The 18,406-nt window shown below is 41.1% G+C and overlaps 1 protein-coding gene and 1 long non-coding RNA gene across 3 annotated transcripts in view; both read left to right on the top strand.

Annotated features, from left to right (window-relative positions):
* Window positions 1-3,366, top strand: part of LOC146543826 (uncharacterized) — a 36,719-nt gene extending 33,353 nt beyond the window's left edge. Inside the window, exon 4 of the long non-coding RNA XR_014884753.1 lies at window positions 8-3,366. This is a non-coding gene — a long non-coding RNA (uncharacterized LOC146543826). The remainder of the gene's footprint in view (window positions 1-7) is intronic.
* A 422-nt stretch (window positions 3,367-3,788) lies between these two features.
* Window positions 3,789-18,406, top strand: part of RET (ret proto-oncogene) — an 82,455-nt gene continuing 67,837 nt past the window's right edge. Inside the window, exons 1-2 of one of the 2 annotated variants that reach the window (XM_085229567.1) lie at window positions 3,789-3,930; window positions 4,753-4,990. In XM_085229567.1, coding sequence (XP_085085693.1) covers window positions 3,847-3,930; window positions 4,753-4,990 — 322 coding nt within the window. In that variant the 5' untranslated portion in view covers window positions 3,789-3,846. Of the gene's footprint in view, window positions 3,931-4,634; window positions 4,991-18,406 lie in introns of those variants that run through there. The other variant, XM_085229568.1, reaches the window with a different exon arrangement.

The following is an 18,406-nucleotide window of genomic DNA, read 5'->3' as shown; positions in this document are numbered from 1 at the left end:
TTTATAGGCTCCCTACTACTGCAGACCAACAGGGTTACAGAAGAGAGATTACAGCTGGATGTCAACCTCCGGCAGTGACAATGCACACTGTCCCACGGAAGAGAGCCCACAACACTGCAAGGTTGATGTGCACACTGCAGGGCAGCCAGCATGGCTATACCACAGCTGCCATTCCATTGCCACAGGAATACCCCCGAGCTACTATCTAGAAGAGCAACATGGCTGATGACTCATGATTATCTCATATGCAACAGCTCCTTTTTACTTAGAACCACACTATAACATCATCCCTATAGTCGTAACCCACAAGCACCTTGGCATCGAGGCTCAACATTCATTGCATTACTCAAGAGGCATTAATTTCCCTAAGGTATTGACAGACATTAGTATGATAAATCTTTACACACCAGTAGGAGCCACAAAGTTCTTCTGAACTTTGAAGACCAGATTTTTCTAGCTTTTAAACAAATACTTTGAATCCGTCTGGAAACATTATGAACACGCACAAGAACATACACATCAGAATTTAAATAGCAGGGGGTAGATGTTTTTCCACAAGTTACAGTGCAACTAGTTGGAAAAATATATTGCAACTGGCGGCTGATAAATTAAAACCAGCTAACAAAACATAAAATAACTTAGACTCTTCTCCATATCCATTTCCAGAAAATAATGAACTACTGCAATCATAATGATAAAAATTGTTTTTTTTTTCATTCTTGTTTCTTAGAATTTGGTGCCACCTGAGAATGTGAAACCTTTGTTGCCTACTAATTCATAAAGAAATACACCCCAGGTAATGGCCAAAGCAAGCTTGTTCTCACTGCCTAGCAAATAAAACCCTAGTGAGGCACTGGAGAGAGGTCAAAATGTTAGAGGATTATTCTGCTCAACACAGACTCCCAGATCACATTTTACACCTCAGCCTGAAGTATTTGTATCACCCTATCAGACACTCCATCACCAATTCTAGCAAAAGTAGTAACAGCCAGATCAAGCTATGATGCATCCTAAATGCCCAGTAAATATTTGTTAATCTCAGCTTCTGTTTTGTTTCTTCCTTGAATAACACACAGTGAATTTGAAAAGATGGCCACATCAAAAGATGGCCTACTCAAAATATACACATGCTTGAAGTTCAATATGAAATGTAATTAAATTAGAGTGGGGAAAAAAAAAAACCAACACATTTTCAGCAGTACAAAATCTGAACTGCTCTAGGTTAAGCAACAAAGCCCTGGAATCTTTTCAGCTTTACCTTTTCCACACTTCCACTGGGAAAAGGTTTCAATCTCCTTGCACAGACATTGCTGCATGCATGAACTAGAGGAGACTTGCCAGCTACAGCTCAGAGTAGGTTTGCTACGCACTGCAGTGCCCACCTGCAGTCAGAGATGAGTTTCTGCCAGTCTTTCGGTCCTAGTGGAGTATCAGGGGAGATCCAGGAGGTTGGAAAAGCATGGCAGCAGCTGGCTTACCATCCTGCATTGGCTCCCTTACAGGTTGCATCCAAACAAAATCCACAGCAAAGCTTATGCAGAGCTCAGGGCTAAGAGTGTTGATGTTCTCATTGGAGCAATGCCTCCATTGTCATCCCAAGTCAAGCTTCTCTTTTGTCCTGTTTACCATCTGACAGAGCTGAGGAACTGAACTGCAGTGACCTATCCTACAAACTACTATTTGATCTCTCCAGTGTGTAAAGTAACTACAACTTCTTGCATCATAGGGCACTGGTCCACTACACCGCATACACAAATCAGGCATGAATTCTCAAATCATTCTGTCTTCCACAAAAGAAAGCATTTGCAGCAGAATTGTTAGGCCCTGCTACCTTTATGCATGATCCATCTCCAGAAGAAAAATAAAAGCCCTTCTGTATCTATTTCTTTGTAGCTCAACTTCGTGGTAACAGCAGGCAGGGGCCCCAGTTGATATTAACTTCCGTAGGTTCAGAATGGACCTATGACAACCTATGTTTTGGGGGATTTGCCCTTGTTTTGTGGGAAGCAGAGATCGGGTAGTTTTCAGTCTCTTTTCTGATCAAACTAAGAAATGGTTATCAGTTAGCATTGGTTTCAGGAGGCATTATCATATCAAGACATCTCAGGGTGCCTTTATAGAAGAAAAAAAATACAATAATTTAATCGCTTGGTCTGCTGTGCCAAATGAATGACTCAAAGCAAAGCAGAAATAAATGACTATGAGCTATAGTTTCACAATTGCACCAGCCTGCAGGAAAGTGTCGATTTATTTCCAGTGTATTTTTGCTGGGAGTGATAGGAGATACCATTACAGAGCTTGAGTTTGTCTGGAGAGTTAAGAACACCTGGCTTTTTATTTCCCTCTTACCAACACTGGTTTTGATTTCAATTTTCAGGAGGCCTTTAGGCAACAAAACAGGTGAATGACACAAATGTGCATTTTATGTATATCTGAGCAGAAGCTCGCTGCTGGAAGAGGTGTTGGCATAGGCTTGTGCTCCTCTTCTAAACTCAAGGACAGATGCTTCACAGTCCATGTTGGGCCTTTTTATAGCTGTGGAAACAGGGCTGGACAGAAAGTGTTTCATGGAAATGATATATGATACACGGGTATTTGAATTTTGGATGAAAAATTCCTCCATTTTTGTTGGATGGTTTCACAAGACTCTGCAGTTTGATTCTTTTGTATTTTCAGCCCAAACTGCACTTCCTTAATGCACTGTCACTGGTCCTTGGTGAAAGCTTGTGGCGTATTGAAGATCCTAAAGCACAGCAGCTCAGTCCAGGACAGTGACTGCTTAGTGCTGGAGCGATGGCCATGCTGGCTGGGATGCTGAAGACATCAGTATCTAATCTCTTACTCATCCAAGTTGGCAAATTTTTCCCATGTGTGCTCTGTGTAAGCTATGATCCCTTGAAAACGTATAAATCTGTTTAACTTAAAAGCCTGGAAACCAAATGAAAAAATGATTCCGGTGACCTTACTTCTGCTCCTTGTATGACGAACACAATGGCATCTCAAACCGGTTTTAATGCACTGGAGCAGAGACTGAAGTTGGCACAGGAGTACAGCTTTGGCTTCAGTCGCAGAGATGCCAGAAGAGATTGGAAGTCCTTGAAATTCTTCCAAGAAGTCACTTTGTCCTGGCTGGAAACTGGCATTTATCAGTGCAGATGATAGTGGTGTATTTTAGATGGCATCAATATTGATTTGTATACCGTGCTAGCTTTTAAATATGATTTAAGATAAAGCTCAACTAAACGTAAGACATTTCTCCACGAAGCATTGATTTAATGTTAATGTTTTATATATTGCTTTCTTTGCAATAGCCTTTCCCTCTGCTTACGGAGACATCCCAAAAATGCTTCTTGGGTTCCCCTATCAGGCGGCTGTGAAAGTCCCACAGACACTTCTGCACGTGTCTAAGTGTGCAAAAGCTACATTCATGCTGTCCATCAGGCAGCTCCAAATACAATGAATGCATGGCACTCAATGGTACTCACCTCGAAGTCATTCTTTCCCTGCCATGTGCTTGCACTAGAGTTACTCTTTTCCCATAGAGGAATACGGGGATGCTTGATGGAGGTCTGGGAAAGTGAAAATAGGTTTCTTTCTTTTACCAGTTCTATAGGACACTTTCCTGCATTTTGCTTGTTGGAGTGTTGTGCTTTTTAACTGAAGTCTTAACTAGGCTAGGAAGAATTCCCCGTTTGATTTGTAGTTAATCTAGAGCAGTTCTTGCCGGGTGAAATTACAGTTTACACTGAGTGTCATTCACCGTGTGCATTTCTTTGCTCGTTCTAGGGCGTTTCAAAGTGTGAGGGCTAGAAACGAGCAGAGCGGTAGCTGCCGCTCGGTGCCTGAATGCTGCCGTCCGGATCTCCCAGCAGCGCGGCCGTGGCGAGGCATCAGCTTGGGGCGGGGGCGAAGAAAACATCTTTGCGGCAGGTTGGAGCGCCCGGGGCGGAGAGATGATGTGTGGGGCCGGCTTTAACCAAGGGGCTTTGGGAGCTGCTCCCGGCGGGGCCCTGCGGGCAGGCAGGAGCCGTGCGCGCCCGTCCCGGAGCTGTGCGGTGTCCAGGCGCGGCGCACCGAGCGCTCCGCCCGGCGTTGGCGAGCGGCGGCTTTCCGGCCGCGTTTCTCAGCAAGCCGACCTGCTGTTGAACGGTGGTTTTGTTTTGCCTTGCTTTGATATATATGTTTTTTTTTTCTTCCCGCTTGCGGTTTAAAAAGCGGCGTTTGGCCGCTAAGCGGGATGCTTGCATTCCGGGTTACTTTGGTTGCCTGCCAGGTGGAGCTCATCTCGCTCAGCATCCTCCTAACAGCAAGCAAAAATTGCCTCCTCTCCCAAGGATTAATTATTCAAGGCGTTTAATGTATTTGAGGGGGGGGGGGGGGGGGCGGCCACACCATCCTGGTGCCGCAGCGCCCGTCCCCGCTTTGTCTCGCACCTGGTGTGTTTGCGCGGCTCGCGGGTCTTCCTCCTTCGCAGCCGCCTCCGGGGGGCGGCCGGGGGAAGCGGACCGGCTCTCCGTCGCGTCGGCCCCGTCCCGCCCCGCACCTCGCCGCCGCCCGCGGGGATGCTCGGGGCGGGGTCCCCTCCGCGGGGGCTCCTCGGGCGGGGCGGGGCGGGGGCGGCCCGGCAGCCTCGCGGGAGCGGAGGAGGGGCCGGGGGCCGGGCGGTGCCGGGCCGGGCAGCGCGGGGGGCTCGGCGGCGGGCGTGGTGCGGCGCGGCGCGGCTTCGCGTCTCACTTCGGCTTCTCCTTGCAGAGCCCCGGCGCGCCGCTGAGGGGACGGGGAGCTTTTTCCTGTCTCCGGGGTCGGGTCCGGGAGGAGCGAGGGAACGAGCCGGCTCGCGGCATCCCGCTCCGCATCCCGGCTCGGCTCGGCTCGTCCCGCCTCGGGTATGGGCCGGCCCGCTTGAGAGCACGCTGCTGCCCGGAGCGCCGGTGGCCCAGGAAGATGCGCTCGGTGCGGGGGGCGGCCGGCCTCCTGCTGCTGTGCGGCGGTGAGTACCGGGCGGGATGCCCGCCCTCGGGAGCGGTGCCACCGGCTGTTCGGGCCGGCTCCGGAAACCTTTCCCCGAATCTAAACGAGATGGGAATAAACCTATCGCTTTTTCTTTGCTTTTTAAGACCGATCGCTAAGTTAGAACAGATGTGAGTTTCCTTGTTCTTTAAATTTATGATGTGAAAGGGAAGAATATTCAAGTATGTTCCCGTGTAAGTTTTTCAGAGATGATTCCTTCTCTGTTGCCCTTCTCCCGGAGCTTTATGCACCGTCAGATGAATTGGGTTTGGATTGATAAGTGACAATGACCAGAAGATGGAAAGTTATTGGCTTGTAACTTAGGTGATGCTACCCACAGATGTGAACTTTCTAAAGCAAACAGAAAATGCATTATATCCCTGTTTCCTCCATATGGTGATGTTTGCCGATGCATTTCTGATGTTTACATACGTAAATCCAAGTTGTTTGCTACAGAGAATGCAGTGCAGCTCTGCACACCACAAATGTGCTTCTGAAAAGGGAAAGTGTGAGTGAGACCAGCAGTCAGGTGCAATAAGATTTCTGTACTTGGGATTTTCTAAAATGTGTAATGATGTACACCTTCTCGTTATTTCTAATTAATTGCAGTAGTTCACAGCAGCTTAAACTGCTTTATGCGAGTCAAAGATTGATTGCAATGCCTCTATTTTTTTTTTTTTTTCCCCACTGTGATGAAATACTTCAAGTTGCCCTTAGTCTTTTTTCCTCGCTATTCCATTATTCTTATGGTCTTCTGATCTTTGTAAATACTCACTGGGATTCAAAGCTGGGTTGCCTGCAAATAAAATAGTTAGAAAATGCCAAGTCTAAATACTCATTAAAAATAAATAAGTAAATAGAGTGGATTGTGTTCCCAGTCATTTCACTGTCAGGAAGAATCAGCCAGACTTGGATTGCTATTGGATCATCTATCATACTGCTTTACTTTTATATTCATGGCAAATCCATTTTCTTTAATGTTTGTGGCAGAATTAAGAGAAATCTAGTTTACCTCAGATCTTCAGTCTGGGGGGTTTGGTTTCTTCAATCAGAATAGCACACAGGCATTTGCTTGGAAAAGATTTCTAGTGATTTCACTGTATGCTGGTCAGATGAATTTATTCCTGTTCCTTGTTGTGGTGCCCCGTAACACTGTATGTACTGAACCTAACAGATGTTTAGACCTCCCTTCTGAGCTGCTTTCTCCTACATCATCTTTTTCTTTTCCTTTATTTCTTCAGTGTATCCCTTTAATTAGATTGCTGTTTGATTTTACATGTAGTAAACTATGGACGGGGAGGGGAGCTGTCTATTTGTCTTCTCTGTACCAGAGAACAGATAACTAATCTGTTCTTTCAGTGTCAGAACTAAGCAGATGGATATTGGTTCAGCCAGAAACCTGTTGTTGTTAAATATAACCATGAATTGTTAACTCTTGGATTTGTCCATACCTTGGAGGAGTATTAGAGGAGTTAATTTGAGTTGGATAGACTGCCAAGTTGATTTTCTTGAAATACCATTTGCTTATGCTTGCACAAACACAAACACTTGTTTACTCTCTCAGCTTTGACTGGTGGAGCTTCATACCTGATTCTCCTTAATTTTTACCAAAAACACAGGAAAAAAAAAAAAGTTATATGTGTTTAGGATCACTATGCTTCAGCATAATGGCATTCATAGTTAGTTCAAGGAGTCCAGCGTATTAGCAATACTGTCTGGGTGTCTGTTGCTGCTGAACGACTGTTTTAAGTTGAGATGTGTGATATTAATTCCGATTTATGGAATAAAAGCTGTGTCCACAGCTGGGTGAGTAAGGTGAGTTGTTATGTCTTATGAATATTAGCAAAATGAGGAAAAAAAAAAAAAAAAAAAAAAAAAAAAGAGTGCCAGTTTAGAAACAAAGATTGTGTGTGATGCCAGCGGGATGAGGAATGCATCAGTGAAACTTCAGTGGGCTCCATCCTAGGGGAAATCCAGAGAGTCTGTACTGGTATTTGTGGATGTCATACTCCCTCTGGACATTGTGAAGAAGTATGTCTCTCGACTGTGTTAGACCTCATCATACGTGCATGGGTGTCCAACTGTCTGGCTTGCCTGAGCTGTGGAGGTTGGTGGCCCTGCCTGTGACGGGGGGTTGGAGATTGATGATCCTTGAGGTCCCTTGCAACCCGAGCCATTCTGTGATTCTGTGAGTTGTTTGGGGCTGCATATAAAATATATGATGTAGTTAATTTGTGTAAGTAGTAAAGCTCCTATTTTTTAATACGTTTTATTCCCACGTTAAAAACAAAAGAGGGCAATAAAACCATAGAAGTAGTGAGCTGGACACATACATGAGAATTCCCACTCGATATATGGTGATGCTCATGCACTCAGCCTCCCTTGGTACCTCTTTGGTTTATCTAACCTGTCGCATTTTGGAAAACCTTTAACTGCAGTGGTTCTTAAGACATACGCTCATAGATGACACAAAGATTTCTCAAGTGTGGACAAGACTGTATTTTAACAGGTGAGCTGGATTAATCAATCTGGTGAATATGCTACTGGTTGAATGGTTGGGATCTGGTTCTTTGGCAGACCAAAAAGTGCACAGGACCATTTGTTTTGAGGCAGAAAGGATGCAGCCTTGCTGCTCCTGCACCAGAAGCCATGTGGGAGTCTCCTGCAGGCACTGATAATAAAGTGAGGCAGCCAAGAAATAGGGGAAATAAAATGAATGTCTTGCCTCAAGTTAAGGCTACTGTTGTTTCAGAGTTATCAATTAAAAGAAATGCAGATTTGCATTACAGAGTAAGCAAATAGGTTTTTCAGAAGTGGCCTGTGGGAAAGACATAGAATTGTCTCATCTGGAAAGTACTTCTTGTTATTAAAGGAAATATTTTCTGGGAGGTGCTCTGTTTTCAGTAAATAGGGTTTGTAAGCATTATGCTATGCATGTTTTTTTTTTTTTTAGTTTGAAACAGAAACATGTTTCTACGTGGAAATAACAGAGATGCTACTTGAACAATAGTGCTCTCGAATATAGGCTATTGAAAAGTTTTATTGACTGTGGTATGGAACTACTGATGAATGTATTTGTTCTGGTATTCATTTCAGCACAGTGTGGAATCAACTCTTATAGTGCAGCTCCATGCTGCTAGAGTTACTGTTAATGTTTTATTTTGACTGGTTACGATTTACTACAAGTCCTGGCTCAACTTATGTGTTCAGATCAAGGACAGGCTTTAGAAACCAACTGTGCAAATATTGACATTCTTCTCTCCCAACTCTAGATATTTTGTGTAATATTTGTATTTCACGATAGAAAAAGGATGCTTTCCCGAGGAAAAAAACACCAGTGTGAACAACTCTGCACCTCTCTTCAGACCAAAGCAGTGCTAATCAGACCGCGTAGTGGAGCACAGGCCACTGAGTTGAGGACCAGGCTAAAGACAGACGTACATTTGTTTGCATGGTTGTTATTTTGACTGTGATCTGGTCAGACAATATGTGATATTAATTATATTTTCTTTAGATTATATTCCTGCCTATAGGGAAATATGGAAAGGATCAATTTGGAGGGTTGTTAGGGTAGTGTGGTTAGGTTGCAGTTGGACTTGATGATCTTCAAGGTCTATTCTGAGCAATTCTATGACTCTGTGATTCTATCTGAGGAGAAAAGCGAGAGGAACTCTGTTAGATCTTAATTGTCTTGTTTGGAGAGGGCATGGGAGTTAGAAGGAAACGTCAACCCTCGCTATTCTCTTTGAACAATGCTAAGAGGACAGTGCTTCTTTCCTGCCTTATTATTTTCCTCTGTCCCCAGATTTAGCTCTTGCACAGGCATATATGGGTAGGAGTGGGCTGCTGGTGCCAGTGCTTCCCCTCATGGGCCACAGGTGCCCATACAGCACTGACACTGCTGCTTTGCTTGCGTGGAGCTGATGGCTGCTTAGTCCCAGTGCTCTGGCAAACCTGAGCTCCCTCTAGGCTGAATCTCTCCACCCAGTATATTGCTATGCCCAGGTCCTTCACCTTCCTGTTCTCACTCAAGTCCATAACCTGCTGCTTTTTCCATTTCATAAATCACAGAATTGAATCGCTCAGGTTGGGGAAGACCTTCAAGATCATCAAGTCCAACCACAACCAACCATACTACCCTAACATTTACCCATAGTGCTAAATCATGTCCCTGAGCACCACATCCAAACGGTTTTTAAACACATCCAGGGATGGTGACTCAACCACCTCCGTGGGGAGCCTATTCCAGTGCTTAACAACCCTTTCTGTAAAGTAGTGTTTCCTGATATCCAACCTAAACCTCCCCTGGCACAACTTGAGGCCGTTTCCCCTCATCCTGTCACCTGTCAGCAATGAGTCATGTTCTGGGTTGTTTGTTTGTTGTGGGGAATCTGTGTTAAAATCATGACAGTAGGGCTTTGTGTTGCATTTATTTCCCTACCCTCCCATTGCTATTTTTGCTGTGCCTCCTTCCCTCAAGCACCTGCCTTTGCCTTTTTTTTCTCACTGTGTGTTGTAGGACAACATTCAACATCAGCTTGATCAGTTCTGCCAGTCATTCTGTTTCAATCTTGGTCTTTTGCTTCATTCGTGGGTTTTGTTACTAACATAAAGACAGCGTAAAGGAAAGTGATATGAAGATTATAGTAGGCTAGAATTGTAATGCTAAAACCCACGTTCATTAAGCTTTGATTAACAGAGATTTCTTGTAGTATTACCATAAGCAGTCAGCTTGTATAACAGCGCTGCTTCAGCACCTGAATACTAGATGTACATTCAGTAGTATGCCAACATTCTGCTTTCCATCTGTGTTGTATTACAGTCTGCTAATTTTTTTTTCTTCTTTTTCTGAAACAGCAGACAGGACTGGTGAGAAAACATACATTTTGTTCACTCTGTTTCCTCCTCTCTCCCCTGCTTTGGGCCCTGGCAGGAGGGAGAGGATTTATTTATTTGTTGATGTACTTGCATTCCTGGCACCGCTGCTTTGGCTGGTTTGAAGGCGAGCACAAATTCTGGTCCTTTGAGTACTGGAATGGAAGTAACTCATTTTGGGGAAACCAAATGGTTAGTAGCTCCCTGCCCTGTACCTCACTTGTCAACTTTACAGTTTGATGCATAAAGCGTATTTAAAGGGTGCATACTGACAGATGAAAGAAATCAGTTCGAAGGAATTCATCGTTCCCACTCCTCCTGGGCTGCTGTCTCCTTCACCATGTGAACTGGCAAAGAGCAACGTGCCGTGGTTTGGGAAAAATCCATTTCATGAGAGCTTGGTGTTTTCCAGTGTGAGCTCTTTTGTGTGAAGGCTCGGAGTTTGTCCGACGAGAAGAGCAGGTCTGCTCTGTTTGTGCATTGGCACCCTTAAGTCTTTTGGCAGAAATGAGTGTTGTTACCAGCTGATGATGGACTGGAATTGTCTCACGTTTTCGAAATGTAACAAATTGCCCAGCGCTGCTTATTGGGTCCCTACACTTGTATTTGCAATGCTGCAGAACTAACCTAGCTAGTGATTCCCTGAAGTGAACAAAGGTGTGTGTTGAGAGCAGGTTGCTTCAGCGTTGGTATGTCCACAGTGCAGTCAAGAGCTGCTCTTAGCTCCTCCTTCATACTTTGTTTTGGCAGGAGAGCATTAAAATTCACCACATCATTCAACAAGGCTTTGGACTTGTTTATTCTCCAGATGAATTTGGTTATTTCAAACTCTCTATTATATTTTGGAAAGTAAACAACTGAAGCAATACTAGGATAAATAAAGCAATTAGCATAGGAGTAGGATAGATTTGAGGTTTGCATTTTAGCTTGCTTAGATCAGAGCTCAAGTTCAGTTAACAGCTGTGATACAGATTTGTTCTCTGTCTCACTCTCTTAGTTTTTTCATTTGTAGAATGCCACCATCAACAAGAACCTTTTCTGCACATCGTGTGTACAGTCGATCATGTGTAACGTAACCTCATGACATAATGGGGCTGGCACAAAGTGGAGGAAATACACTGGGATACCTGAAAGAAAACCTGAGTGATGGCACATACAGTAGGGAAAAACAGTACCGGAGTAGCTGTAGGAAACTTTTGTTAATAGAAGGTAAAATAGTAAGTGAACTGAGGTGTGAATAGCCAGAGGGACATAGCTTCTTTTTGAGCTCAGATGTTGTAAAAGGACCGTTAAAAGATAACTACAGCCATCTTCTTCAGATGTTTCGCCTTCTGCCCTCACACATGGAGAACTCAAAACTGGTTCTTCAAACAAATAGATGGATATTGTCAGATTTCTGGGATAAGCAATTATCAGACACTTGATTTTAGCCAAAAAGATGTTAAACAGCTGAACTGAAAATGATCATCGGTGCTTCAAAGCGTAAGGGCAAATTGTAGCGATTGCAATCAGAAAAGGGAATTAAAAGCTTTACTGGGATAATAGTGCCAAAACCGTAGTATGACTGAATTGCTTTAGGAATCTGGCTAACTAAATCAGGTGATTGTAAAAAGAAAATGGATATATTATTCCTTATGGTTGTCTAATGGCTTTTCAGTATATGCATTTAGAAAACTAATTAAACATTATATTTAACTGACATAGCAGAGTTGCTTGTGTTGCTGTAATGGGTGTTTTTTTAGTGTCCATTATGACTTTCTTCTTAGTGAGACAAATTTCGCTCTTAGATAATAGGATTAAACCTAGTTTTTTTCCTAATTCAGAGACACTAAGTTTTCTTCTAAAGGCAATTTGATTATCTGTTCTCTTTACGTGCAAAATGGCAGAACTCATGTAGCAGTCCAGAATTACAAATAGCTCCGGAGCCCCTTGAAGACTACTTTTCCCACTAAACAAGAGCAGGCATCCATTAGTCCTGTCAGTGCTATCCTAAAGCTGTTTTGGATACGTGACTTACATTTCAGTGTCTTAGAGACACAAAGAATTTTCTTTGTTTTTCTGAAGAGTATGTGCATAATTGCAGGTGCCTATGCCCTATGTGAAGAGCCTAGAATTTGGTGGCTGACAAGAATGTTGTAGAGCACTTCCCTTTGACTCTCTTAAAAGAACATCTCTATACTGATTGGTTTTGGTATTTTTTAAAAAATGTTGTTGCTGTTGTAAGGTGGTCTTCCATAGGCTGTTATGTAAAAGTGAGAACTGAGAAGTATTTCTGTGCAAAGAGAAATGAAGATGTAAGAGTGATTGGGTCTACTGGTTGGAGACCCTGCACGTAGCAGGGGGTTGGAACTAAATGATCATTGTGGTCCTTTTCAACCCAGGCCATTCTATGTTTCTAAGAGTATGGGTGGTTTACAAAATGAGGGTAAGAAAGGACTGGATTCTGTATATTATCCTCTCTGTCCTTCATCGTTGTTTTCTTCAAAAGTTATCTCTGAGGTTGAAAGTAGCTCAGCTATTTTCTGTACTGTTGCTGTGTGTTTGGGAGGAAGATGCTGCTTACCTGTTCCTGCTGCTCGGCACAGAAGTGGATGGAGGAACATTCAGGTTAATACAAATAAAATGAAACATGAAGAAAATCTAGACTCATACAAATTCAGCCTATACCATTCATGCTTAGCTTTAAACAGATGAATTTGTGTGAAATGAATGGTGTATATTTGTATGGGAATACCCAGTATAGAATGATTAATACATGACAACCGTCTCAAAGCAAGAGAAGGCTTGAAACGTGTATATGCTCTAGCATTGTTATCAAGCTTTCTTTTACAAAGAATAAATACAGATACTGTAATTTCTAAATTACATTGCCATTGCTTTATGCTCTGCAAGGATCTAAGACAGAAGGATGCTGTTCGTGAAATCTAAATAGCAGGAACGGAGGAAGGAGAACATACAAAAACTTCCATCAGGAAATGGTTTAAACTTGTGATTGATTTTACTTGAAAAAGTATTCGTTGTTGTTGTTCAGAGAACAACAAAACAACAAACAAACAGGGAGTTAGGGGAGCATGCACAGATTTGTGTAAAGGACATTGCCTGTTTTGATTCTCTCATGTGAAACTGCACTTTGCTATCTGGGAAGATCTGACAGGACTTTGGAGGAAATATTCAATGCTCATTACTAATGAAAGCCACGAAGTGCTTCTTTGGTACCTCGTGCTATTAGGGATGTTGTTTTGTAAAGCCCTTTAACTTAGCCTTCTCGCATCTCTGAAGTATTAGGACCAGTTTTAGCAAGGTACTTAGGCATATGCTTAGGCTTCCCCTGAATGAGCAAAGCATTTTAGAATGGGTTTGTATGCTCTGCACTGAATTGCACAGACATGAACATTAAAAACGTAGCAGTGCGTTTAGGTGCCAAGCTTTTCTTTTTTACCTTCTCTCAGTGTGTGCCTCGACTAACAGCTTTCAAGATCCAAAACAGAGGTTTTATTCCTGTATTAGTAATATACTATAATTAAATGTAACATCTCAAACTTCCTTTATTGCATAGCATACAAAGAATCCTGCTAGTTTGGACGCACTATCTTTGGAAAGAAATACAAAAACAAATAGAGGTTGAGATTTCCTTTTGCTGCTTTTGAGCAATTCAGGGTAAAGTCTTTCTCCAGTTGAGTCTGTGCATGTTGAAATATAAAGGACTGAGGGCGATGATTTCTGTACAATGATTCATCCCAATTAAGAAAAAAAAAAGCATTATGAGTGTTTAAATTTTGGCTTTGAACATAGATTTTTAAAGTGATGAGGGGGAACAATGTAGCTCTAATATAAATTTTATAGCACGTTTCAATTTAGCAATGCTGACACGCTCTGAATGAGAAAGCAATATAAACAGTTTTATTGCTTTGCTAAACTTTTGCCTTAGTCAACAGCAGAGGAATTGTCCTAAATTGCTTTGCTCAGGACTTTTTTGGAAAGTAGAAGTGTTTATACTATTACATTTTCCAGATTCTTTTGTACTGAAGAAATTACCTTAAAAAAAAAAAATCATTTAAAACTTGGTTTCTGCCAATTCAACAAGTAGGATGATCTTAAGGGGATGCAGCAGATCACTGGTAGAACCTCTTAAAACAACAACAACAAAACTTAGACATCTTTTCTTCTTCTTCTCGTATTGAAGAATTTGCTCCAGCCTGTTATTGTTGTATTTTTTTAGATCCCCTTCCCTGCCCCTTCCTTCCCTGCCCCACTGCCATGGGCTCCATTTCGATAGGTATTTTGACAGTTTTTCACCCAATTGGTTAAACCTTGACTGCTTGGATCATGCAGCTAGGTGGGAATTTTGTTTCACCTTTCTGAAAATTCCATCCATTCCATCTGCACAGGAAATCTTTGTATCATGATATAGACATTCAAACTACCTGACAGTTAGAAAGCAGATTATAAGCTATACAAGCGTGTACCTTAGCCTTTAATAAGGTATTTGTCCATTATGCGACTTCTAAGAGACAATAATGAAATGTATGTAAAGTATTTATATTGGTAGTTCCAAACTCAGGTTAGCCTGAATATAGTAATCACATTCATCAACATAATGAAGAGACTGGTAATAGGGACTTTTCCTTATATTATAACATGTTCCATTGCTAAAAATTGCAATGAGATGCATTTTTTTTTTTTCTTCCCCTACTAATCCTTGGTGATGTTAATGCTAATGTAAGAATTACCATAGATAGGTTGCACTAAAACTCCATCTAGCACAGTGATGTAATTACTGATGATGACTGGCAGTATCCAGTTTTGAATTTTGGCTACATTTTGGCTTTCATGCTGCTTTGAATGCAAAAAAAATAAATAAAATAAAAACTAAAAAAACCACCAAGAAATTCTGGAAATAAGAATTTTGCTAAAAGATAGAATGACTGGCAATATTTATTCCCAAAGGCTGCCATCAGTGTCTAATTTCTGTCACTGGGAGCATCTTAAGAACAAGTAAGACAGCAATCCGTTGAGGTCAGTTGTGGATATTTGACTTAGCTTGGCTGGGTTAGATGACCTCTGAAGGAAAGTTCTGACTTGCTATGGCTTTATGCTTAGGGTGTAAGAAATAGGACAGTTATAGTCTTTTTACGTATGAAGTTAATTAATGCCTGTTGTTTGATCAATCAGGGCTCTTAAGAGATTGTGATAACTTGAGTCTGTTTATGGTGCAACTGGAGAGTCAGTATCAAAATATTTAATATTGTTAATCACCAACAGCTGAATAGACAGGAGCTAGGTGACTTTGATGTCGAGCTGAGCTTCTGGAGTTTCTGGTTTCCAGGATCTTCAAGAATATCCCTGGGGATATAATTGATATGTAGCGGTCTTTGTCTTTTTAAAAATCAAATTATTACACCGTGTTCAGCATTCTCCAGTCCCAGGCAGCGAGTGGAGGATTGCACACTGGCACTGAGCATTTCCAGTCAGGGCCTTGAAAAAATTCTGCATACACATGGCCTAACCTTGTCACCCAGAAAAACAGAGGCAGTGCTTTTGTCTTCTGCAAGAGAAATGCTTTGCAAGAGTAAAACCTGTTGCAATAGGCATGGGATTTGAGGATCTATTTTCTTACGAGTTAAACGGGATTTATGGTTTGGTAAGCAGTTTTTATGAGTAAATGAGAACATAAGGATTGCACAACTATGGAAAATGAGTGCTTAGATTTTAACTCTACCATCAATATTTTCCTTCCTAATTCCTAATTTGCAATTTCTGGGACTATTTATTTGTCTTTGACTTCTGAGAATTCTTCTGCAATTTTCCTTTTTATCAGTACAGGTAAAATCCTTGCAGATTTTAATCTTTGAATAACTGCACGTTGTATTTCTTTTGCTGTTGGGTATTTCACAGTTAGTATCTTTCATTGTAGCAATACAGTCATTGCAATTCCACAGAATTTTCAAATTAAGTTGTAATTTAAAATGGAGTTTGGGGCGTGAGCTACTTAGCTGCTGTTGGTTGGCAGTGCTGGTCTCGTGGAAGGCACTGATACGGTGTTTTACATAATAAAACCGTGGGGAAAAATGGTACAATCCTATAATCCTATAATCCCATTCTGAGGAGATTTTCATTTACCCTCTCTGTGCCAGCACGGCAAAACAGTATGTTGTATCCTATTCTAAATACAAGATAGAGGCAGGAAGTCACTATGAAGAAGAAATAGTCTATTATTCTTCCTTTCCAAGGACTGAATTAAATCCTAGTTTGTCTTCATTTAAAGCAGAAAACTTACCTTGTCAACTTTTCCTGCATTTGGACAGAATCCCACAAATGTGTGGAACTGCTATTGAAAGTGAAATCACACTGGACAATGTGATTATCCTTCCAAACATTCTGATAAAAAGACACAGCATCTTTGAGTTTGAGATGTGTGATTTCTGTCTGGGAAAGATTTTGGTTCTACTTTTTGTTCTTTTTTTTTTTTTTTTTTCCCCTCACATCCGGCTTTTAAATGCTGTGTGAGCACCTCTTGCAATAGAATGAAAGCCTTTAGCTTTAACTCTTTTTCAGTAACTAAGAAGATAGGAAGGAGCATTATTCTCACAGGATTGACTGGAAGTCACAGAACATCTCATCTTTTCCTTCTCATGACAGACATATCCCTTTGGCAACTTTAATTATGACTTTCGTTAGCTATCAATAGCTAATGGATACAGATACATCCATTTATCATTCAGCAGATAGTCTAAACCACTAACAACTCTGAAGTTTTTTGTGCCTGTAACTATTGTTTGTTAGAAGTTTATATGTGGTTTAGATTTACCAACATCTAGGGATCAGATTTACCAACGTCCAGGGAAAATGCAGTGGTGATTTAAAAGGGAAAAAAAGTTATCAGTGGCAGAAAAAATTGAAAATACTATTAAAAAAAAATAAGTAGTATTATTTCAGGTTTTAAAACAACGCTTCTGCATATAAGTTTTGCATCTGAAGAAATTCCAACAAAGTAAATGTTAAAATGTTTGCTACTCTTTTCTAGTCGATATCAGATCTACTTAACTGGGAAAACAGATTTCTGTTAAAGTGAAATAGGAAAACTGCCAATGTACAAAGTACTGTAAAAAGCTGAACGGGCAAAATTTTCATACAGTAGTTCACCAGTGGACTTAATCAGGTCATAGTCTTTTCTAGCATCAATTAATGAAGATAGACTTCTCTAGACTTCAGTTGGCCTGCGAATGTTAAAATACTTGAGAATGAAATTGCTGCTATTGATAGTAAAGATATGTTTTTGTTTTCAAAATGTGGTGTTTACTTCTGGAGAACATGTACACTGAGACTAATATCCGTTCCTTCTGTTACAGTAACTTTTCTGACATCAGTAAATCAAAACTGCATTGGTGACAAGGTCAAGAGTTTGCAAATTGCTTTTGAATAAAAGCTGTTAAAGGGTGGATTTTCCTATTTATCTTAATGAGATTTTTGTTTTAGTTAGAACCTTGGTAACTCTCTCATTGCTGATTATTTTAGTGGAGCTTCTTCGGTAAAGAATTCATCCATTTTGTTTCTATGGCAAAAAAAATGGACAGTGATGGCTATCACAATTGCTACTAGACTTAGGTGAATATTTAAAAGGTTTCTTCAAGCCCTAGACAAATTATCACCAGCAATCCAAACAGTGGAGTAAGATGCAGAAATTTTGTAATGGCTCTTTCTTCCAAATGTATTTCGCTGTTTTTTTAATAACAAGGTGTTATATGATAGTATATAAAATGGAAGTTTTCAGCCTGAGGTGAGTCTACTAGAAGTGAACTTCACCTCATGGAATGTTTTTAAGATTCTCCCTCACTAAATTAGCATTCCTGTTATTTTGAAGATGCTACAGGAGAATCAGATACATTTCAAGTACTTTGCATTTTCAAATTCTAAAATTAAAGGTCAACTTTTTGTCAACTACACAACCAAATGTGTCTAAGTTCTATTTGGTTATACTGTCTGTGGAGTGGTTCTTTCTCTTGATATTGGTGTCTCTGTGTTGTGCCCCTGTCAGCTGAATGTCCAGGGAAAATGTGTTATATTTTGCTCACTTGCTCTTGAAATACGTTCTTCACACAGCAGATGATCTGTCAACCGTAGTAAAACTCCTTGAAGTCATTTTAAAAAACTATTTCAGTGGTGTTTGCAATTAAATATGAATGATCAACATGCATGTTGTTCTAAAAGAAAGGGTGAGGATTATGGGAGGTGTAGTCATACCAGATGCTGGGATCCTCTGTTGTAGGTGATGATATTCCGTAATAAAAAGTTGGCTGACCAGTTTTACATGATATAGATCGTTGGACTGCTAAGTGTATACGAATAACAAGCCATTCGGGAAGAAAAAAGTCAAAGGAAGTTTAAATAGGTTTAAGATGATGCTCAAATTTAGAATCAAGCGTTTTTCAGAACACTAAAGGTTTGTCTGGTCTGTCTGCCTGCAGCTGTCAGATTACTTGGCTTGTTTAGATTAGAAATCTGTAAAGTAAGGATTAGTCTG

The sequence above is a fragment of the Meleagris gallopavo genome, chromosome 8 (genome assembly GCF_905368555.1).
Source record: "Meleagris gallopavo chromosome 8, MGAL_WU_HG_1.1, whole genome shotgun sequence".
NCBI lineage: Eukaryota > Metazoa > Chordata > Aves > Galliformes > Phasianidae > Meleagris > Meleagris gallopavo.
This window is presented reverse-complemented; position numbering and strand designations above follow the sequence as displayed.